General features: G+C 47.5%; 2 protein-coding genes, 2 long non-coding RNA genes and 1 other non-coding gene across 6 annotated transcripts; 2 read left to right on the top strand and 3 right to left on the bottom strand.

Moving 5' to 3' along the window:
- The first annotated feature begins 871 nt into the window (after window positions 1-871).
- On the top strand, window positions 872-7226 carry LOC100820916. Of its 2 annotated transcripts, none has more exons than XM_003571688.4 (5): window positions 872-1167; window positions 1874-2197; window positions 2288-3323; window positions 3468-3614; window positions 4241-7226. In XM_003571688.4, exons 2-5 carry the CDS (start codon window positions 2141-2143, stop codon window positions 4714-4716), a joined length of 1716 nt encoding a protein of 571 aa, XP_003571736.1. In that variant the 5' UTR covers window positions 872-1167; window positions 1874-2140; the 3' UTR covers window positions 4717-7226. The 2 variants fall into 2 exon arrangements, with proteins under 2 accessions (XP_003571736.1, XP_014755604.1); XM_014900118.2 differs by having other exon boundaries at window positions 1846-2197.
- A 1176-nt stretch (window positions 7227-8402) lies between these two features.
- Window positions 8403-9741, bottom strand: LOC100829016. The gene has a single exon (XM_003573815.4). It carries the CDS (start codon window positions 9572-9574, stop codon window positions 8618-8620), a length of 957 nt encoding a protein of 318 aa, XP_003573863.1. The 5' UTR covers window positions 9575-9741; the 3' UTR covers window positions 8403-8617.
- Window positions 9742-11941: 2200 nt separating this feature from the next.
- LOC104583627 lies at window positions 11942-14466 on the bottom strand. Its single transcript, XR_731491.3, has 3 exons — window positions 13602-14466; window positions 13253-13315; window positions 11942-12555 (listed from the first exon to the last, which is right to left on the bottom strand). It is a non-coding gene; the product is annotated as an uncharacterized LOC104583627 (long non-coding RNA).
- Window positions 14467-14610: 144 nt separating this feature from the next.
- On the top strand, window positions 14611-14683 carry TRNAR-CCU. Its single transcript has one exon. It is a non-coding gene; the product is annotated as a tRNA-Arg (tRNA).
- Window positions 14684-16169: 1486 nt separating this feature from the next.
- LOC112271965 lies at window positions 16170-19341 on the bottom strand. Its single transcript, XR_002965560.1, has 2 exons — window positions 17635-19341; window positions 16170-17459 (listed from the first exon to the last, which is right to left on the bottom strand). It is a non-coding gene; the product is annotated as an uncharacterized LOC112271965 (long non-coding RNA).
- Window positions 19342-20873: the final 1532 nt, after the last annotated feature.

Here is a 20873-nt window from a genome sequence, read left to right as displayed (position 1 = left end):
TGCCCGCGGCGGCCGACGGCGAGCGGCGGCTTCCTCCTCCTCGACGGCGCGCCGCCTCCATTCTCTTCCCCCGCCTCAGCTCCCGCCTCCTCCAAACTCTTCCACGGCCTCAGCTCCGGCCCCGACCCAGGCCTGAGCTCGCCGACTGAGGCGCAGCGGCTCTACCCGTGGCTCTCCCTCCTCCCAGCGGCTCCCTTCCCTCCCCTCGCGCCTTGTTCTGTTTCTGACAGCGAATCAATGGATCGGTCTGAGGCTCTGAGCTTCCTTCCCTCCAATCGCGCTAGGGATTGGGGAAGACAACCAGGAAAAAAGAAAACGGGCTTCAGGCCCAGGAAAGACGTACGTGCTTCTGGCCCAGCCGAGCGGTGGAGTCATGCCGAACGTTTCCTGCTCCTAAACGCTGGAGTAGCGCCTTGAAGCTGGATCGAAGGAGTTTTGACAAGTTGGAGAACTACCGAACACGCCCTAAGCTGCAACATACACTGCAACTAAAACCCATTTACCTAGCTGAAGTTTAACGCACAAATCACTAACCTCAACTGACAAAACATCTAAGGCCGATGTATTAATCCCAGAAGCAAAATCAAGGTCACCACTAATGTGAAGCAAGAAGGCTGCATAGATGTCCGCTCGACCAGTCATCATCAGAGCTATAAAATCGAGGGACACACAAATGATTATGGCACACAGATGCCAAGAAGCTATATCAATGGAGACTCAAACTAAGCTCAGAAGAAATGAACAGAGAAGAAACCGGCAAATATAAATTTAGCCAACCAAACCTTAACAGCCCAAATCCCCAAATTGCTTAAAAAAGAAAGCTGGAAAAATAGACAGCCAAAGATGAGAGGAGTATCATACTGTAATTCTCACCAGCCGCATATGCCCCCAACTGAGAGTGACGTCCGAATCTGCCGCGTGCACCCCGCGTGCGAACCCCTCTCCCCCTCCCCCACCCATGGCGAGGCAGCATCCGCGCGTCCGGCCGTTCTCTTCTCCCAGCTTTATTTCTACAACCTCTCCTCCGTCCTCCCCCGTTAGCATGTACCTTGCCGCAACCTCTGAACACTGTGAAAATTCTCTCTGCGTGGTGCGTGCGTGCTACCAGAAACCGAACCAGAGAGAAGCATCTCAATTCCACTGTCAGTTGATCGCTGCCTGGGAAAGGTAGGTAGACCCTGTTGTCTGCAACTTATTCTTTTCTTCCCTGCATGGGTTGTTTGTCCTTCGCATCTATGCAAGTGTTCCTTGTTTTGTCCTTTTATTCTGTGGCTGTGTGATGATCTTGGGATGTTGGCGTTCTTGGAGATCTTACTCCAGTTCCTGGCAATTTGTCTTTCATCTATAGGTCTATTTAAATTCTTACCTGTAGTTTCTCCTTTTGCTAATGATATTCTTTTGAAGGAACCATCTGTTTAGTAACGTGTGCATGTTCGTTCGTATCGCTCTGAATTCTCAACTGGCCAGTACATCTTTCAATAATTAGTTGCCTCTTCCTCTTGTTGATGTTTAGGTGGCAGTGTCTTGCCCTGAATCTGAATTGGCAGTTGCTGAGTACTCTCTCCGTTCCTAAATTCTTGTCATTGTTCTAATTCAACTTTATACTAAAATAACGAACGGAGGGAGTAGTTTCTTAGATAGTAGTACTACCTTTGTTTCTTTTTATAAGTTGCCAAAACGTCTTATAAAAGAAAGAAACAGAGCTAGCCAAGAACAAGAATCCCCATGTCATTTTCCTCGTTCAGTATCCATTAGAGTGAACGTTTTCGCGTTGTTCTTTCGTCAGTTTTTTCGGAAAAGAAGGACTAGTTTAATTTCAAGAATCCGACCTCTGAATTTGCACAGCTGTCCTGCTGTTGATTGATTGGTGCAGAGCTAATTGGCAATAATTAAGAGGGCTCCACTCCGGCGTTTCCCGGTCACTCTGGCCATCCCCGTGGCGCCGCCGTTTCGCACGCTGAATGAGAGCACAGGACAAGAGGATGCCATTGCCATATCCCCTTCTCGCTGCTGCCAAGAGCCTTCTCCCGTAAACAACGGCTAATAAGGACATCACCACCATGTTAAGCTGCCAATTCCACAAGTGAGATAACTGAAAGGTGAAAGAATCGTACCGGACCGGAACTCAAGAGTTCAACAGATGGCCAAGATGAGCTGCTTCTCAGCCCTGCTCGGCGGTCGGAGGCAGAAACCCGCGGTGCGTGTTTGAATGATCTGACAGTTCTCATCGAGCTCTGGCTGGGTTCTTAAATTTGTAATGACGCCTTAATTTGGTTCTGCTCAACAGGACCCGGTCGCAGATGCCAAGACGAAGCAGGGTGGTGGCTCCAGGCCCAGGGTGAAGCCGGTGGAATTCGTGGAGAAATGCGGCGATAAGGCCGCACCGTGTGACGGCGCCGATGTGGTTGCCGGGAAGCCACACAAGAGCGGTGCCGTCGACACATCGCCAGCGAAGAAGGACAAACTGTCTGACACCGACGTCCACCGCGCAACGATCGCAGAGGAGGAGGCCGCGGACGACCTGTCGGCGAAGCTGAAACGGTCGTGCTCCAACATCGAAACGAAGCGGGCTGGGCCGAGCCTGAGAGGAGGAGCCATGGCGGCCCGGCGGTCGCGGTCCTACGGCGACCTGCAGCCGGGCCCGGGCGGCGTGATCTCCACCATGGAAGGCACCCCGGGGGCGGGGAGGCCGGATCAGGGGAGCCCCGCGTCGGCGAAGAGCGCGGACCGCGTGATGCTGAAGAAGCGGTCGTCGAGCCAGGTGCTGCCGTCGCGGAGCCGGAAGCTGTGGTGGTGGCTCTTCCTCTGGAGCCACCGCAACCTGCACCGCCCGCGCCCGGGCGACGCCGCCTGCGGGTACACCTCGGACACGCTCCACGAGGACCCAAAGAAGAAGAAGAGAGCGGTTATGGCCGACCACGAGTGGCCGCCGGCGCCGGGGCACTCGAACTCGAACCAGTGGGTGGCCTTCTGCGCCGAGAACTCCCTCAACGACCGCGTCAGCGCGTGGATCGAAAACGAGTGCCTCCGCGTGACCGAGGACGACGAGGAAGAGGAGGAGAGCATGGCCATGGCGCGTCCCGTGGAGATGGAGGTCGGGGAGCCGTCGTCGGGGAAGGGCCACTGCGGGAGCAGCAGCAAGCAGTGGAAGAAGCAGCTGCGGTGCGCGGCGGACGAGGAGGTCGCCCAGGCCAACAGCATCGTGCATTCCCTCAACGCGCTGTCGTCGGTGGCGCACATCTCCGGGATGGGCCTCAAGGTCGTGCCCATGATCGCGCCCTTCTCCAGCCTCCGCGCGCTCAACCTCTCCGCCAACTTCATCGGTACGCAACTCAACGACACTAAATCCAGCATTCTCAAATACAGTACTCAAATTGCTACTGTAGCAGTAGTACTTGTCGGTACGGTAGGACGGACAGCTTCTGCTCTGTGATCGTAAAAGTTCTCTCTGTTGATCCTGCGTGCAGTTCACGTCTCCCCAGGATCGCTGCCGAAGGGCCTGCACTCGTTGGATCTGTCGCGGAACAAAATCGCAAACATCGAGGGGCTCCGGGAGCTCACCAAGCTGCGCGTGCTCAACCTCAGCTACAACCGGATTGCGCGCATCGCCCACGGTAAGTTTCGGCCTTCACACTCGATTCCATGTCCTTGGTGATCTAGTTGCAAAATCTGGTAGGATCACAAAGATTGGGACGGCAGTCTGTCACATTCTAGCCTTGCCCCCATAGTATCTTGGATGACAATGTCCACAATTGTTGGGAGCTGGGACCAATTACAGTTCAGAGGGCCTTTTCCTCCTACAGTCCTACTGTACTCAAGATATGTGCCATTCCTGAATCAAGATACTCCCTCTATTTCACAAAAAATGACGCCCACGTTTTTCGAGATCGAATTTTGACTAATGATTAGACCAAATGTATGTAAATTTTATGTTACAAATTTTATATCGTTGTAAAGGTTTTTAAAATACGAATCCAATGATATAATTTTTGTAACACATAAGTCTCAAATCATTAGTCTAATTGTCGGTCAAAACAAAATCTTGAAATGCGTGCGTGCCATTTTTGGTGAAATGGAGGGAGTATGTGTGTATGGCTGTATGCGTTCGTGAGCTGTGAGCTGTTCCACTGCATGCATCACTGGAACTGCCCACTAATAATGGAGTGTGGATTGGACAAGCATGATGGATCATTGGATTGTGGATTAATTCCGATTACCAATATATTTTCTGATGGAACAGGACTGTCGAACTGCACGGCAATCAGGGAGCTATACCTGGCGGGGAACAAGATAAGCGACGTGGAGGGCCTGCACCGGCTGCTGAAGCTGGCGGTGCTGGACCTGGGGTTCAACAAGGTGACGATGGCCAAGGCGCTGGGGCAGCTGGTGGCCAACTACCACTCCCTCCTAGCGCTCAACCTGGTGGGGAACCCTGTGCAGGCCAACGTCGGCGACGACGACATGCGGAAGCTCGTCACGGGCCTCCTCCCCCAGCTCACCTACCTCAACAAGCAGCCGCTCAAGCGGCCGCAGCGCGCCCGGGAAGTGGCCACGGACAGCGTCGCGCGCACCGCGCTTGGGGGCACGGGGCGCCGGAGCACGCGCAAGCGGGCGTCGCGGCGGCTGAGCCAGAGCCCGGGGGCGTCGGTGTCGAGGAGCGCGTCCAAGGGCAGGCACCACCTTGGATCCAGCCTCAGCCTCACCGCAAGGAAGTGAAGACGGAATCATCGATGTTCTGCTCCCGACGGGCCTCTTCCAGCCCAATAGTTTCTCTTGGGCTTCTCGGTATGTTTCTGTGATTCGGGCTTTTGAACAGTTTCGGTCAGAAATGAGGTTCGGCACGAGCTTTGATCGGGTCAATTTCGAAAATATAAGCTTTGTTTTTTTATAAACTAAAAATGGAAGCTTTATTGATCTTAGAACCAAGCCATTATAACCTCAAAAAGAAATGTCGAACAAAATGTGAAACTATAATATTTCAAATTTAAACAAATACGAAAGACATAAAATCTCAAACAGTACTAAGAAAAGTTTAATCCATAGATCGGTTGCACATTCGATCAACTTATGTTGTGGGAAAGAAAAAAAAAGTCAATCTCACTGTTGAAAATACAAGTAGATATAAGCTTCAAAATGGGTCAACCCCATAAAATAATTTAATATCAACTTATTAAATATCATTGCACATTTTTTACCAAAAAGTGCCACATAACAATTATCGTGCTAGCAGGAAAAACAGAACTCTTAAGCAAGCTTGTGCAGATAATAAATGGATCAAAGACCTTCCCCTCCGCCATTTCCCAGGAGGAGCTTTTCATCAATTGAGGGGAATAAGTTTTCGAACCTGGAAAACTCACATTGTCGGGTTCCAATTCGGCCAAGTCCGCTTATCTTGCCATGTCACACGGTCTTGTCGGGTTCCAATTCGGCAGCCTTTCTTGCAACTCTTTTGGAAGTGCTGAGCGCCTCAGAAATGCAAGTTTTTTCATGGCAACTTGGCACAGCACCATCCCCACTACCTACATTCTTTCTCGTAAGAAGCAATTGCACCACTGGCCCAACAACTTGAGAGGTGGGAGCAGTTTAGTCTAACATGTTGCAAAGTGAGCAAAACTAGTCCCACAAGTTGACATTTGGGAGCATTTTAGTCCAATTAGTTCGAATTGGACACGTGGCAGCTAGATGGAGTCTCGTAGGGCCGTGGAAATTTTGCAAAAAAGCCCCTTGTACAAGAACAATTTGTACAAACGAGTCGGACGAAGATGCGGGGAAGAACAGTGGCGGCGACGGTCGTCGGAGACGAAGAAGATGACGGCAGCGTCGCGGTTCCTGTGGTCGTGGCGGTGCTCCAGGGGGGCTCTTCTCGTGCGCGCCAGCACGGGGAGACGGATGGTGGCGAGCTTGAGGCGAATCCGTTGCTGGAGCGAGCTGTCGACGTGCAGCGACGGCGATTTGGGATTAGCTTCGAGGCGGGGCGACTTCGGGACGCGGGAGAGTAGGCTGAGGGCAACAGGGGTCCTGGGGTGCCGGCACGGTGCGCCGGCGCGCGGCGGCTTGGTCGGGAAGAATTGGGGGTGGCCGGATTGAGCGCGGCGGGGTCGACCGGTGGCGGGGAAGATGACCCACTAGGCTGTGTCTTGGGCGCGTGTGGGGTCGATTCGGTGCGGCTTCCGACGCGGGAAGGCGCAAATAAGATTCTTGGCGACGCGCCGAGGTCAAGGGCGGGCCGGAGCGACTTGGAGGAGGCAGCGGCTTCGGGAGAGAAAAGAGAAGGAGCAGAGGGAAAGGAGAGCTCGAGAGCGGAGGGGATTCGTGAGCGGGGCGGCTAGTGGATAAGGAGGAGGGGCAGCAGGACGGAGCGGAGCTGTGTGAGGGGACGACAGCGTGGCCGGGTTGGCCGACAGGACGGGGAGCAGGACGGGGAAGAAGGACAGGGTGTCGGTGGGTCACTGACGGCTGGGTCCCACGGGTCAGATTTTTGTCTCGGGAGGTGAGTGGGATGCTCAATAACCACAGGGGGTTTTCAGCAAAAAGACACAGGACACATGTCAATGCATGATTGGCTTGGACCTCTAAGCAATCCGAATCTCAACTTCTGGGACAAGTTTTGCTCATTTTACAACATGTTGGACTAAACTGCTCCCACCTCTCAAGTTGTTGGGCCAGTGGTGCAATTACCTCTTCTCTTAAAGGTATCCCAAATCATAAATGGTGTCCGTTTTGTTTGCACGCCATGGAGAGGGCAGGCATATTTTCTTGTATTGCTTCTTCGCCAGGCAGGTTTCGCGTTTGGTGGTGGCTTGGACCGCGGTGAGGTTTTTTAGTCCCTCGACCTGGAGCAATCGCGACACAATCAAGTTGTGGTGGATGGACAGAATTGAGAAGTGAAAAGATCGACGAATAAGTTCCTGGCTCGCGGAGCGACCTCTTAATTTATCATGTCTCTTTCGACGATTTGGAAGGAGAGGAATAATCTAAACTTCAACGTCAAGAGCTTTCCAGCTACAAGTGTCCTAATGATTATCAAGAATGAGGCAGCACCATGGAAGTTGGTAGACTGCAGGGTTTAGGCGTGTTATTGTCGGGCTCGGATGACGTTCCTCGAGCTGTATGTCCTAACGCGGCGTGTGTGCGCGTGCGTGTGTGTTTGGCTTTATATGTTTTTCGTCTATAATTTTACTCTGTCCATGCTGTGCCTCTTTCATAAAAATATATTATTGTGCCAATTGACATTTTTAAACATGAACTTGCACAAAACATATGTGTAATTTTACTTGTCTGGATGTGCACATTTCGAAATTGGATTTAACATAAGCTAAATACATAAAATATCTATAAGAACAGAATGGAGAAAAATATTCTACCAATCGGTTCCACATTTGCTGAAACTTATGTTGTGCACAAAAAAAAGCGCAACTTCAGTGTTTAAAAATGTGTACATAGGTATAAGCTAAAAACTAGATCAATAAGCCCATAAGAGAAATTGAATATCATGTGGCTTAATATTGTTTGAATTTGAATTACTTTCGGTGTGAAATCTTTTGGCTCCTTTGTTTCTTGTAACAGACATTATGGTTTCGTTCATAAAATGGAGCCGAGGGGTTGACCCTTGTTCATAAAAAAAATCGAATATATCAAACATAAAAATAATTTCACATTTCTGAACCAAAAAGTTGCACACAAAATAGATATGCAATTTTAGACGCTATAACGTGTAACTACCCAATTACACATTTTAAATCCAAAGTTGCCAAAAAGTGTAAATATTAGGATCATGTGTACAACTACCGAATCAAATTTATAAACCCAAAGTTGCAAGAAAATTTATGTGCAAGCTGAAGCTTCATAGCTGCAACTACCACCGGTTTCTAATAAGTTGCACATATCAAAACATGATGTTGCAGAAAACAATATTGCAATATTTACTGTTATAATGTGCAACACAAGATAGCAATAATTAAATTTGTCCCTTTGCTATTGTTTTCATGCTTTGTTCCTATACATAGAAGTCTTTGTGGGACTAAGGCCGGACAAAATGCGGAAAAAATAACATAAGACATGACACCACATGACACAAGGAAGACAATTACGGGTTATAAAACGCCAAGAAAACGACAAGGGCAAAGACACAAGGCGAGGACAACACTCCCATGACACATGATAGGATACAAAAACTTAGGGACATATAGCTAGTCAATCCACAAAACATAGGGCATGCCAATTACTACCACGAAGAGACAATACATGACAAGTGCAAGATGCCAGGCAGGATAACTAATAAGGGACCTTTTCCTCACAAAAAAAATGGCAAAAGACTTCATGAAACCTATAATATGGGATCAAAATCATATATAAGAAATATTTCTGAATATGAAGCAAATTGCAGTAGCAGTTTTGTGTCACATACAAGCATGCATGGCGCATATATTATTAATTTTACTGTTGATCGAACTTTGAGAACCATAATACACACCTTATAAATTTGCCAGGGGGAGCATTTACAAGGAGAGAAACACTAGCTAACAATACAGTAGAATAAAGAGTACAGTACAGCAGAATAAGGCTCTGGTTTGACGTGGCAATTAACCAATCAGGTGCGACAAGTTGAGGCACTTAATCAAGCATTTGCTTCTTGTGTGGGTACGCTGGTGTATTCAGCAGAGGTCAGCTGCTGGCTGCTATCCTTGCACTCGTAGTATAACGCGGTAACGGCGCAGGTGGCGAACACCTGCACGACGGCCATAAGAAGAACATAGGCAAATTCCAGGAGCAACCCTGCCGCCATGCTGTCAATCGCGCACCTCCTTGCGAGCGTATGCACCGGAGAGAAGACCCCGGCGAGGGCGCCGCTAACGGCGACCCATAACAACACCTGTCTCCTCCTTCTCCTCTCCTTCACCAACCTCCACGCCCGGCCCAACGCGCCCGGGCCGTGGCAGCCCGGCTCGGCCACGGCCACGACGACGCTGAAGGAGCAGACGACGGAGAAGTAGATGAAGACCACGGCGCCCGCGAAAGCGATCAGCGACCCGACGAGGAACAGCGCCTTGTGTCCCTTCAACATGAGAAAGACGTCGACAACGAAAGCCAGGACCAGGATCGCGGCGTAGGCCATCTCCAGGACGTAGACGAAGGCGAGCGTCAGCAGGGGCCCCTTGAGCTGCGCCTTGGCCCTGCCGAGGAGCGACCCGAACGTGTGCTGCTCCTCGCCCGAGTATGTCGCGACGGCGGCGAAGAGGGCGACGATCCGGGTCGCGGAGCCGACGGCGACGACGGCGAACAGGAGATAGGCCGGGGCGAGGAGCATGAGCTTGTGGGTGTCATCCCTGATCTCCTTCAGGAGCTTCGCGTAGTCGGGGGTCCTGGGGTCCGTGCCGTTGAGCGCCTTGACGTCGAGCTGGATCTCGTCGGAGAGGGGCTGGATGGCGACATCGTTGGTGACGAACAGGACCCAGTTGGAAGCGACGATGAGGGCCGTGACCGCCGCGAAGAGGCCGCGGTTGCGGTTTGGGAGGAGAAGACCTTCCTTCAGGAAGGCGAAGAGCGAAGGCACCGATTTTTGCTTGGTTGCCATGGCAATCGTAAATGGTTTGGTTTGGCCTTTGAGCTAGAGACAGCAGAGGATGGGAAAATGGAGCTGTTAATCATAGACCATAGCCGGCCCATAGGTATTTGAAGAGGGCAAACATCCATACAGATATATACAGATCCCCTTAAAATAAGAGCAGGCGAAGGCTGAGGAAATTAAAGGATAACGCGTGACGACCAAGTAGTGTGAGTGTGTGACCAGCGCGGTTGTTGTATGTATGGAATTTGTGTGTGTGGTTTGCTGTACATAGGAGACTTTGAAAAGGATCCATTAAATTATCAAATAAACTGAAAAGGTATCTTCCTTGGGTACAAAAACCGTCGCTCGCGTCGCCCAGGGGTGGCTCGGGCGAACCCTGGCCGTTCAAGACTTTGAAAACATTCTTGTGACAGAGTCAACAGCCAGATTTTTTAATCTGCATTAAGATTATATTGAATACTGGATATGATAATAGTTTCTACATCAAGATTGCTGCTTCAGACTTCACAAATTTTCCTCAGAAAGTCCCATGCAGTTGTGTTGCTACGTGCTAGGTGCTACATTTGTACAACAATTAATTCAACCCTAAGTTGATATCGAAGTTGCCTGGTTTCTAAGTAAAAGATTAATAAATCTAAGTTTGATGAATCAGATCTTTTGGATTAGTATTTACCCCTCTTTTCCCATCATCCGTTTCAAATCTTAAATCACAAATCATATCCAACAGCTTATCTCTAACTAAAAATCAAGCAACTTAGATGTACTCTCTCCCATCCATAAAAAAGTGTCGCCCATTTTATACTAAGTTAGTACAAATTTTATACTAAGTGGGCGACACTTTGAAGTAGCAAAACCGAATAAATAAGGGTTCATCTATTCCTCGACCTTCTAAAAATACGGATGTAAACTATTGGATGAACATCCAACTATGTAATTGGTTGTAGGAATTTATTCAGGAGCCAAAAGACCGCAGCCGGTCTAAATTCACTCGATCAATCATGGATCCATACAGCAATGGTTTTAGTTTGGGTGGATCATGTGTCTGAGCTATGGCCCCCACAAACAGTTCGCAAAATAAAATTTAACAGAGCATTAATTTGTATACGTATTTCGTCAGCCTAATAATATGGAGCACTTGTACATGTATTTCGTCAGCCTAATGTGGTAATACTCCAAAATAGCCCAACGATAATGCTCCTTCCGTTCCATAATATAAGGCACACATGCATTTCAAGATTTTGCTTTGACCACCAATAGACCAAAAAATGTGGATTATGTATTATAAAAATTATACCGTCAGAACGTCTTTCAAATATGAATCTAGTGGTATAATTTTAATAACACATAATTCTTATTTTGTTAGTCTAATTGATGGTCAAAGTTGAACCTCGAAATACGTGGGCGTCTTATATTATGAAACAGTGGGAGTATTCAATAGTGAGGCCAAAGACCACTCCCTAACTTAGGGCCATCTAGAAAATGATCCAGAGGCGCCAGGCCCAAGCCCACGAGGAGCGACGTCGGTCAAGGGGCGTGACGCGGCAAGCAAGCGGGCGGTGTGCCGAGAAAACTTGTATGCATGCTCTGGGAGCTTGGTTTATAGGTTTATAAATATCGTGGTTGAGACATTTTGATGGCTACAACATCTCATAGCAATTGTAGAAATAGTTTGCTGAAAGAAAGGTGCGGCCGGTACCAATGTTTCTATTATATATTAGATTGATTCGAATTACATAAGGTTTGTAGCCTATTGAGTTACATTTTTTTTTTGAACGCGACTATAGAGTTGAATAGGTTTCTTGTTATAATTTTGATATCAGTGATATACTGAGTAATGATAGATCGTTGTATTATACTCCATCCGTCAATTCGGGACGGAGGAAGTATATTTATTGCACGATAAAAAAAAATGATCTTATATGCCCAAATCCTCCCCACCCACCCTCGCCCCCGGCAGCTTGTGCAGGAGGAGGCTCGCTTGTCGGAGGCAGGGGGCCAGCAGGGCCCGGGTGGTCTTCAACATGCATGATTCTTTTCAAGACCAGCGATTATTTGTACATAAACTTGTGTATTTGATACTTTGGCCACCCCAAAACTGCACAGAAGATCCAACGATGAATTACATGTCTGTACACAGTGGCAAAGGGAGGGAAACCCTAGAGCTGCGGGTGAGGGAGGAAGGAAGGATCGCTTTTGCAGTTTTTTGGTTTCGACTGAGGAGGGCCAAGGGGGAGAGGGAGAGGGCCATCGATCGTAAATATTCTGAAGTAACTTACCAAACCTTACTGTTTTTATTATTATATATATAAAATTCACGTATAGAAATGACACAGCATAATTTAACATTCAATCAAATGAATGGAACAATGAGTATTAATAATAGTCTCATTTACTTCCTCTCCCAGACTTTTTCTTGAACAAAAGCATTGAGCAATTAGATATATGCATTCTATTCTAGATGGTCATGAATAACACCATTAGGTGTCTCAGAGAAGGAGGGTAATGATCAGCCAGAGAAGGAACATGCTAAGGATCCTTGATGCTACTTTAACAGTCACAAAAGTGTCGTTGTGTAGCACAATTAACTTCTCAACAGTTCAATTCCCTAAATGATTGATTCACACAATCTGGATGGAAGAAACCCAGAAGGCCTCTTTCCACATAATGAACTGACCATCCAACACAAAATCCGAAGACCTTGAGAAAAGAGTAAAATACACCACCAGTCCATGAACTCGCAAAAAAAACATTTTAGTCCACGAACTCGAAAAACGCACACTTAAACCGCTAAACTGGGAATACTGTGTCACTTTAGTCCAAAAGACCAGGGAGACTAAAGAACAGCACTCTCGTAGTGGGATCATAGTTGGGTCCAATCCATCAGTTATCATGTTATTATACTACTACATACGCTAAATGTTCTACATTGCATATTTTCTCGCCTTCTGGTCTCAAAAATTTAAGCATGCGGACGAATTACTTGCAATCTGAAAGAAAAATAAGAGAAAATGATCAGTCCAAAACCAAAGCTTATTAGCAAGAATGGGATCAGGAATGGTTTCTATGCAAGTATTGTCATGGCAGTTTCGGATGAAGAAATTTTACTCTTCATATCATAACACAAATTAAATGATAAGAAAATTATATCTTCAGTTTTTGTAAAATCCATGACCCAGTTAGCCGTGTTAAAAGGATCACGTGTGGCACTGATGCTTGCCACCCTACATAACTTTCAACATTAGAACATATGAAAGTGGAGTTGGTATCACTTTCTACCTCAACAGAGCAGTATATCAAATTCATGTTTAATAATTAAAAAAACATGTTTACCACAAGTGGTGCAAAACTAAGAAAGATCAGGTGTACCTTCCTATTTGCTAAAGATCAAGAACAATTGCAAGTAAATTCTAATGGGACTTGCATAGAGAGTGAGAAAGCATAACACAATTATAGGAATGGGCATGGAGACCATTAGTACATGCATACATGAATTGGGTGACCATGAATGAAATCTTATACAAACATCTGCAGCTCTTCAGCAAATCAAAGAAGAACAGCTACTATCAAGAGCAAACATCTGCAGCTCTTCAGCAAATCAAAGAAGAACAGCTACTGTCAAGAGCAGTCTGGAAAGACAACACACAGTGAAACAAGAAACCAAGGTAGCGACAAATCAGAGCTCACCAGAGTTTTCATTTTGCGAGTAAGATTTTTAGTTCCGTCAGGAGATCATTGTGCGACTACCTCCTTCAAGAAGAGAAAAAACATGTGTTACACCAAAAACAGATCTTTGCACACAATGCAGCAGAAAGTTGTCACCGCATTGTTTCTTCACAAAAGCATGCCTAGCTATTGGGTGCCAAAGCACTGCGTCTGGCAGGACCTAACAAAAAAGTTTCTCATCTCATCTCATTCTTCAATTTTATTCTCTAATCTCTATGACATTCTGACATATCACTGTAACCAAATAATCACATGAAAATCGGAACATTGCATTAAAAATCACAGGAGGGACACGAAATCATACTCATACCTGATACCTCTGTTGCCTGTTACTGGACCGAAGCCGGGTCGGGCGCGGCCGGATTTGGCAGTGAGTGGCGGCCAGGCGCGGATGCTGGAGTTGCAGAACAGAGGGCTCGAGGCGGACAACGACGGCGGCGGCGGGGCGCGGTCGGAAGCTAGCGGCTGGTGGCGCCGGTGGTGGGCGGCCGCGGAATCGAGCGGCGGCCCGCGGCTCAGTGGCGTCAGGGGAGTCGGGGACGGCGCTGCCGTAGTCGTGGGCGGCACCCGCCTTCTAGTCCCATCCATAGGGCGATTGAGAGCGGTTGCGCAGGTCCCGCTTGAGGTTGCGTGGCGGCTGCGGAGGTCCGCTTGGGCTGATGCGCACGGTGGAGGACGCGCCTGGGCTGCTGCAGAGGGCGCGCGTTTGGAGCTGGGGCTGTGAAGGGCTCGCGGCTAGGGATACGGAGGGCGCGTGATGGGGCGGTGGAGGGCCGACATCGCGAGCGATGACGGCGGATGCGAGCAGCAGCCACACACGCGAAACCGAGCGGCGGCGGCGGGCCTGAGCGGACGACGACGCACCTGGAAGTCCGCGAGGAGGCCGGGAGGCGGCGGTGCTCCTCGACCTCCCGGCGGCACAAAATCGTGGCGCGGGGGAAGGATGATTTGGGCGGTAGACGGCGGCGCCATGGGAATGGGGGCGGCGGCCTCGAAGACCTCAATTCAGTCGGGGATGGGGCCGGGGCTGGTCGAGGGCCATTGCGGTGACGCCGGAAAGAAAGGTCAGAGAGGGGAGCGAGACGAGGAGGGAAAGGAGATCGAGTTGGGAATTGGCCTTTTGTTTTTGCATACATCGCGTGGGAACGCGGACGGGATCCAATTTTCCTTGGCTCCGCCCTGCACCGGGGAGCGTTTGCCTCCGCGGAATCTACGTAAAAAAACTCGAACAAGGTTGAGCGCCTGTAGGTTCAGTCCATTGATTATTTTCAGTAACAACAAATTACAACAATCCACCTCAGTTAACTGAACAAGGTTGAGCGCCTGTAGCTCAGTGGATAGAGCGTCTGTTTCCTAAGCAGAAGGCCGTAGGTTCGACCCCTACCTGGCGCGTCTAAAATTTATATCGTTAATTGTTTGCTTCTCCGGTGAGAAAAGTCTGGTGGCCAATACTCTCTCATTTTTCTACACTAGCGGAAGAAGAACAAAATAAATTATATATTTGAAACATATGCATGAAACAACCTTTTGCTTTCTTTGATCTGCTTTAATGTCCACTAAACATTTTTTTTAAGTTCATTTCGAACATTTTATCTCTATGCTTTACTCTCTCAGAAGACAACAAAACATTATTTCTGAAATATATATAACACCACTCGGTCAAAAAAAAACTGAAATGCTCCACTACATGGGACCCCACATTTAGGTTATGTGTACTATCAAATAGAAATCTGCACTCCAAAGAGGTGGATTGTTGTAATTTGTTATTACTGAAAATAATCAATGGACTGAACCTACACTTCTTTTGGCATGGTCTGGAGTATATATTAGCCGATGACTTATCCCTAACCTCAAATCAGAATACATTACACATTACACTGATATAGGTAGATGATACTTTTATGTCACAGTAAAATGGACCACTCCTAATACTACTTCACCCATGTGTTATTAGTAGTAATTTGCAGTTATTATGCTACAAAGCCAAGAAACTTAACATGCTTGCCAGTCAAATAACAGATATAAGTCTGAGCTTCTTCATGTCAAAGTTGGGGGTACTCTTTTGAGTATTTTATAACGGATTACCAGAGCTCATCTAGTCAAGGACAACAATCAGGAGCAAACAGAAAACAATTGCAGAGGCATTATATAAGTATCAACAGCAACTAGATGGGATACCACGCTTCGCTGCGCGTCACTATCTATGTGCATTTTTTTTCTAAAACTACTCATTGCTGGTACTGGTCAGTCTTGTACTTGCTTCTAAAATTTTGGATAGTTGTTGTCGAGATGGAGTGAACAAATAAGAAAATGAACAATTAGTATATGTGAGCGAATGCATATCAGCGAGCCAGCGAACGATGGTCATTACTCGGATAGTTGGATGCAGGTCATGAATGCTATATTGAAAGTTAAGAATCGGAACAGGATCCTGTACTCGTTTTGTATCAATGTAATGTTTCCATAAATACATTTTCGACACAATCGAAGCACGTCATTACACTAAAGAGCATAATCATGAAACGGGGAAATACAATATTTTTCAATTTTTCAATTTTTCAGTACTCGCTTGTATTAGGGTGCTTCAGGTCCAGTGTCTTCAGGTTAAGCAAACGCATCAAAGATACTACCATTTGAGGTTCAATATGTACGCTGAAAGCGACATGAGTTGGAGCTGGTTCCACTGGGTGCTATTCATTTGACTGGAAAATGAATTTCCAAATTCAAGTCCCGGACCAAGTTTCGAAATAATTTGTCTAGTTTTTGAGTTGTGTTTTTTAATGTGGTTTCAATTAGCTTTAAAAGTGAGTAATGTGAATTAAAATCAACACCTTACATGAAAAAATAATCACTTACGTCGTATCATTTACTAGAGCCGTTTAATAGGAAAAAAATGAAATGATACTAAACTTTACCAAACATTTACAATTTTTTGCATGGTGCCATGTTATGTTTGTATAAGCCTAGTATAAAAATCCAAATCAATACACAAAAATTAAAACAAGATACATCTTATCAAACGTGTACATGCAAAAAAAAATTGTCCTCCCCAGAGGTAACGACGAAATCATCTTTGCCGACAGTCTGGCCTCCGAAAAAGACAGTTTGCAACGGCAACGATCTAGGTGACCCGCCACATATCGATGATGTGGCGAGATCGAGCCCCCCAGATCTGACTGTCTATGTTCACTTTCTCTTCTTTTTTTTTTTCTCCTCTCTCTCCTCTGCAATCCACGCAACTTCCTCCCCTACCTGTCTTTATCTCCTGCGCGTGAGTACAGAAGCAGACCGCCATGGATGCTTTTCTCTCTCTCTCTCTGCCTGCGACCTGAGCGCCCTCTCCACGCACGCGAGCAGCGACCAGCGGCGGGCAGCAACGGTGAGCTGGGGCCAGTGGAGCAGGCGGGGCGGAGCAGCAGCGACCCGGAGCCAGCAGTCGCGTGGCGGCGCCGGACTGCAGCAGCGGAGGCCGGCGCGCGCCCTCCTGTGCCTCCCTCCCTTCTTCCTCCTCTCTTCTCTTTCCCTTCTCCCTCCGGCGAGCAGCAACGGAGGTCGGCGCTCGCAGGCAGCAGCAGCGGGCGGTAGCGTTGAGGGCTGGAGGCGGCGCAGCGAGCAGCGGGTGGCAGCGGGCGAGGAGGCGGCGGCGCGAGCAGCGACTTCCGGCGGCGTGCGAGGCGGCGGCAAGCAAGCAGGAGCGGCTGGCGGCGGGCGGTGGCGTGCGAGGGTGCGGCGTCGGGCGGCGCACTCGGCCAATGGATGTCTATAGTCACTCACTGGGCACCATCGAAAAGTATGAAACAGCAACTCATTTCAGGACCATCGGAATTCGTCCACCAATTTGGATGTTGGCGAAGGTTCGCCAGTTTAGTCAGGCCCGAAAACTTAACCAGGAAATAAACCCCTCCTCTCCTCACCTTAGCATCTCTTCCAGACAAGGATAGAAAAAGAAACCAATAAAGTCCAAGAGAAGTGGATAACCGAAAACTAAAAGAACATAATTACTATATACACATGTGAATCCAAAACAATACATAATCCGGCCACAATCCAGGAAAATAACACATGACTAAGCTGGATAGTGATGTTTGATGTTCTCCTACATCATCACGGCAACATCTAAAGAAGGTGTTACAACAATTAATCTTCATGTTGAATTCGTTTTCAGAGTCTGCATGCAAAGTAGAACAGTGTCAAACAACAGCAAATTCAGATAAGTTATCCTCGTGCAAAGCAACATTTGAAATAAGTAGAACTTTATCTCCATGGGCAAAGCATCTTGAGATTTGCATGCTCGTGTACCGAGGATTATTGGAGCGTGTAACTTTGCAAGGGATGGAGCTTACCGGATCCAACATCATCTCCGACATTCCTTGTCTTGATTTGTCTCACAAGCATCCGATATATCAGAACCAACAAATATATGTGGAGAACAGGTAGTGCAAGCAAAAGAGAATTGAACACATATATTTGGGCCCTTCAAAATTGTGCTTCTTATCGAGACTCCAGAAGAAAGCATGTAGTTATGGGCTTCTTTTTTCAAATTATTAATGTATTTATTTCTATGTGGGAGGCAACGATGGTATCCTAAGCAGAAAAAGTAAAGTCCATCTCACCTTGACAAATTGAGATTACCAATATTATAGATACATGATGGCCTACTGCTATACAAAGCTGTAAAAGTGCAAATGAAACAAATCAATAAAATTAAGTCAGCAGGTAAATGTATATGATTAGTGTTAGAGGAACACAACCAGTCAACTAAGAACAGTTCTTATCAAGTGGAGCTATTGATAACAGAAAACCAAGGATCTCATCCTACAGTGAAGGAGGCATACATGTATTTAAAACTCTTTATTCTATTATCCATGTCATCTTTGGGTTAATGAACACATGTGAGAATCAATAGATTGCATGATAGTTACCTATGTTGGTAAAGAATGCCAAGCATGCCCCATCTGAAATGAAATCAGGAATTTGTAATTTGTGGCAGAAGAGTTTGAATTAAATCAGATTTTTCTTGCAACACAAAGCCTAACCAATATTGACCATAACTACTCAGATGTAGTAACTGCAAAGCCTAGTATGATAACACACACCACTTACCAAAGAGGTGTTGGGTAGCAGGACAAAACGGCAGGACCTTGCAAAGTACTTTCTCCATTTCACAATACAACGTGTATAGATTTTTTTCATTTGTCCCACAATACACCTCATTTTTCTCTTGGTATCCGCACCCGGCCAATAACTACTCACATCTATTTATTATTAACCCAATATGAGTGGTCAGACACTAGAAACGAGAGATGCCTTGGTCTAAGTGCACATCTTAATATGAGGTGTATTTTAGAATGGAGGAAGTAGCAACAATAAATCTTGCTAGTGAGTGTAACCTCAAACAACAACCTGAAGTAGACCCCACCAAATTAGCAAAGAGAAGAGCTGGTAGTGGACAAAAGGGTAGAAAGGCTGCTCTGTCAATATGAAAATAAATTAGCATCCAAATATATTTTTTTTGCTGGTTTGTCTATCCTTAAGCAAGAGATGCAAGCAACCTTTTTAGATAAAAGATCAGATTTCTAAAGCTAGAAACGTATGTGCAATCTTGAGACCCATGACATAAGCAGTATCTCTCGTTTTGCTATCTCTCCTCATTTTAATATCGATAACACTTGTAACCTCGCTATGTTATCTCTCCTCATTTTAATATGAACATGTGACCTTGTAGGCTTCTACAAAAAGAGCAGGATTTTTACGTCCTCCGCTATAACATGGTGTTTTTTTTTTGTACTTCAATATCATAACCTGCTCATATTTGTTTTACCTATTTTTCTCAGAGATGCTCCCTCCGTTCCTAAATTCTTGTCGTGGTCTTAGTTCAAACGATAAGAATTTATGATTGGAGGGAGTATTGTGCAACAGCTCAATTGTATAGCATCTGTGTGCGATCTAAAAATGAGCCAAGATTATTTACAGTGATAGGATCTGATACCACTTTCCAGGTTATTTGAATGGCGCTTTTGTACTTTGTAGATACTGATGATTCTGGATAGCTCTCCGTCACTTCTGTTTCGGCCTCGACACCAGCCGAGCCGAGCTCGGCTCGGCCCGAAACTGATTTCAAGCCTGAACATGAGGCTCGGCTCGGGCCTTGACGAACCTCGGGCCGAGCTCGCGAGCTCGACGAGCCCAGCAACACAGTGCGTCGGAACATGCAATTTTTCATATTGTTGAAAGAATTTGACCATTTCAAAAGCACAAATCACAGTAGAAGATGAAAAACTTGCGAATACACTTCAACAGGCCATACATACACAGCATATGGATGCATGCAACAAAAATCTTCATAGATCACAGGCTGACCTGCAGGCTACAACAACCATACGGCCACAGATTAGTTCACAGCCATACTTCAATATCCAGGCTACAGTAGGTCTTCAGCGTGATCTGCAATCTCCAGGCTACGGCAGCGTCTACAGCACCTCTTCAATCTCCATCACGAGTTCACGACACGAGCGCGGGGGCGCGGATTTGCGGCCGTGCGGGGCGCGGCGGAGGCGCGGAGCTGGATGTGCGAGGAGGCTCCGAGCTCGATGCGCGGCCGCGGCGCAAGTTCGGGCAGAGGAGGGCGAGGGGAACGAGGAGAGGAACGACGACACAGATGTCGGGTAGATGGGTACTCGGGTCTCTTCTTGGGAAAACCTAACGCGGAGTCTGAACTGGGCCATTCACGGGCCGGGAATCCGGGATGGGGCAAACTGGGCTGGAATTTTCGAGCTTCTCGGAGCAGCCCGAGCCGAGCCGGGCTCGGCCCGACAAAAAAACGAGCCCACTTCTGCTTCTCGGCTCGGGCTTTACAATCAGTCGGGCCGAGAGCGAGCCTGTCGGAGCCCGAGCCCAAAAGCTCGGCCCGGGCGTCCAGGCCGACTTCTGTTGTCGATTGTAGCATAGAAAATACAGCAATATGTATATTTTGCACAAGAGCCTACGAAGGAACACGCCACACAGTCACAGAAAAATTTGACTTCTACAACCATAGTGGTGCTTGCTATGGAACAAGAAAAAAATGACGACATAAATTACCAAGAGAGTTGACCAGAATCTACAACGAAACGAACACCGAAATCCACGAACCCTAGGATCCAACATGTCACGCACGGACCAGACAATCAAATCGGATTGAGGACGCAATGGGAGGAAGGGATCGGGAGGGAATCTTATTCGGCTTCTCCTGCTTTTCGTCGGATCACATGGAGAGGGAGAAGTGGACCTTCTGGTGGATGGTACGGCTGCGGCGCGGCCGCGAGATCGAGAGAGGTTTCTTAGGGTTCCGCCGTTGCTAGGCTTGGATGCAGATCAGGGAGCTAGAGAGCGCCATGGGTGGGGGGAGGGAGAGCTCACCTGCAGGGTATATCGACGTGGCCGTCGACGCGCGGGCAGGCGGAGCGCCATGGGGGACGGACGGTGGGAAGCTCCGGTCGGCGGGGGCGCAAAGAAACTCTTGTGTGACGTGAAGATGGAGTTTGTCTGCGGTGGAGAAGACAGAGCTAGACAAGCCTTTCGGTTCGGGTGAGGTTGGTCGTTT

The sequence above is a fragment of the Brachypodium distachyon genome, chromosome 3, assembly GCF_000005505.3.
Source record: "Brachypodium distachyon strain Bd21 chromosome 3, Brachypodium_distachyon_v3.0, whole genome shotgun sequence".
Taxonomy (NCBI): domain Eukaryota; kingdom Viridiplantae; phylum Streptophyta; class Magnoliopsida; order Poales; family Poaceae; genus Brachypodium; species Brachypodium distachyon.
The sequence above is the reverse complement of the archived record's forward strand: the minus strand, read 5'-3'. Positions and strand labels throughout refer to the sequence as shown.

Excerpts from the sequence above, each read along its gene's own strand:
- LOC100829016 (XM_003573815.4), bottom strand. The coding sequence starts at position 9,574 with ATGGCAACCAAGCAAAAATCGGTGCCTTCGCTCTTCGCCTTCCTGAAG.
- LOC100820916 (XM_003571688.4), top strand. The coding sequence starts at position 2,141 with ATGGCCAAGATGAGCTGCTTCTCAGCCCTGCTCGGCGGTCGGAGGCAG. Across the intron at positions 2,198-2,287 it reads GTCGGAGGCAGAAACCCGCG|GACCCGGTCGCAGATGCCAA; the intron begins GTGCGTGTTTGA and ends TCTGCTCAACAG. Across the intron at positions 3,615-4,240 it reads GATTGCGCGCATCGCCCACG|GACTGTCGAACTGCACGGCA; the intron begins GTAAGTTTCGGC and ends CTGATGGAACAG.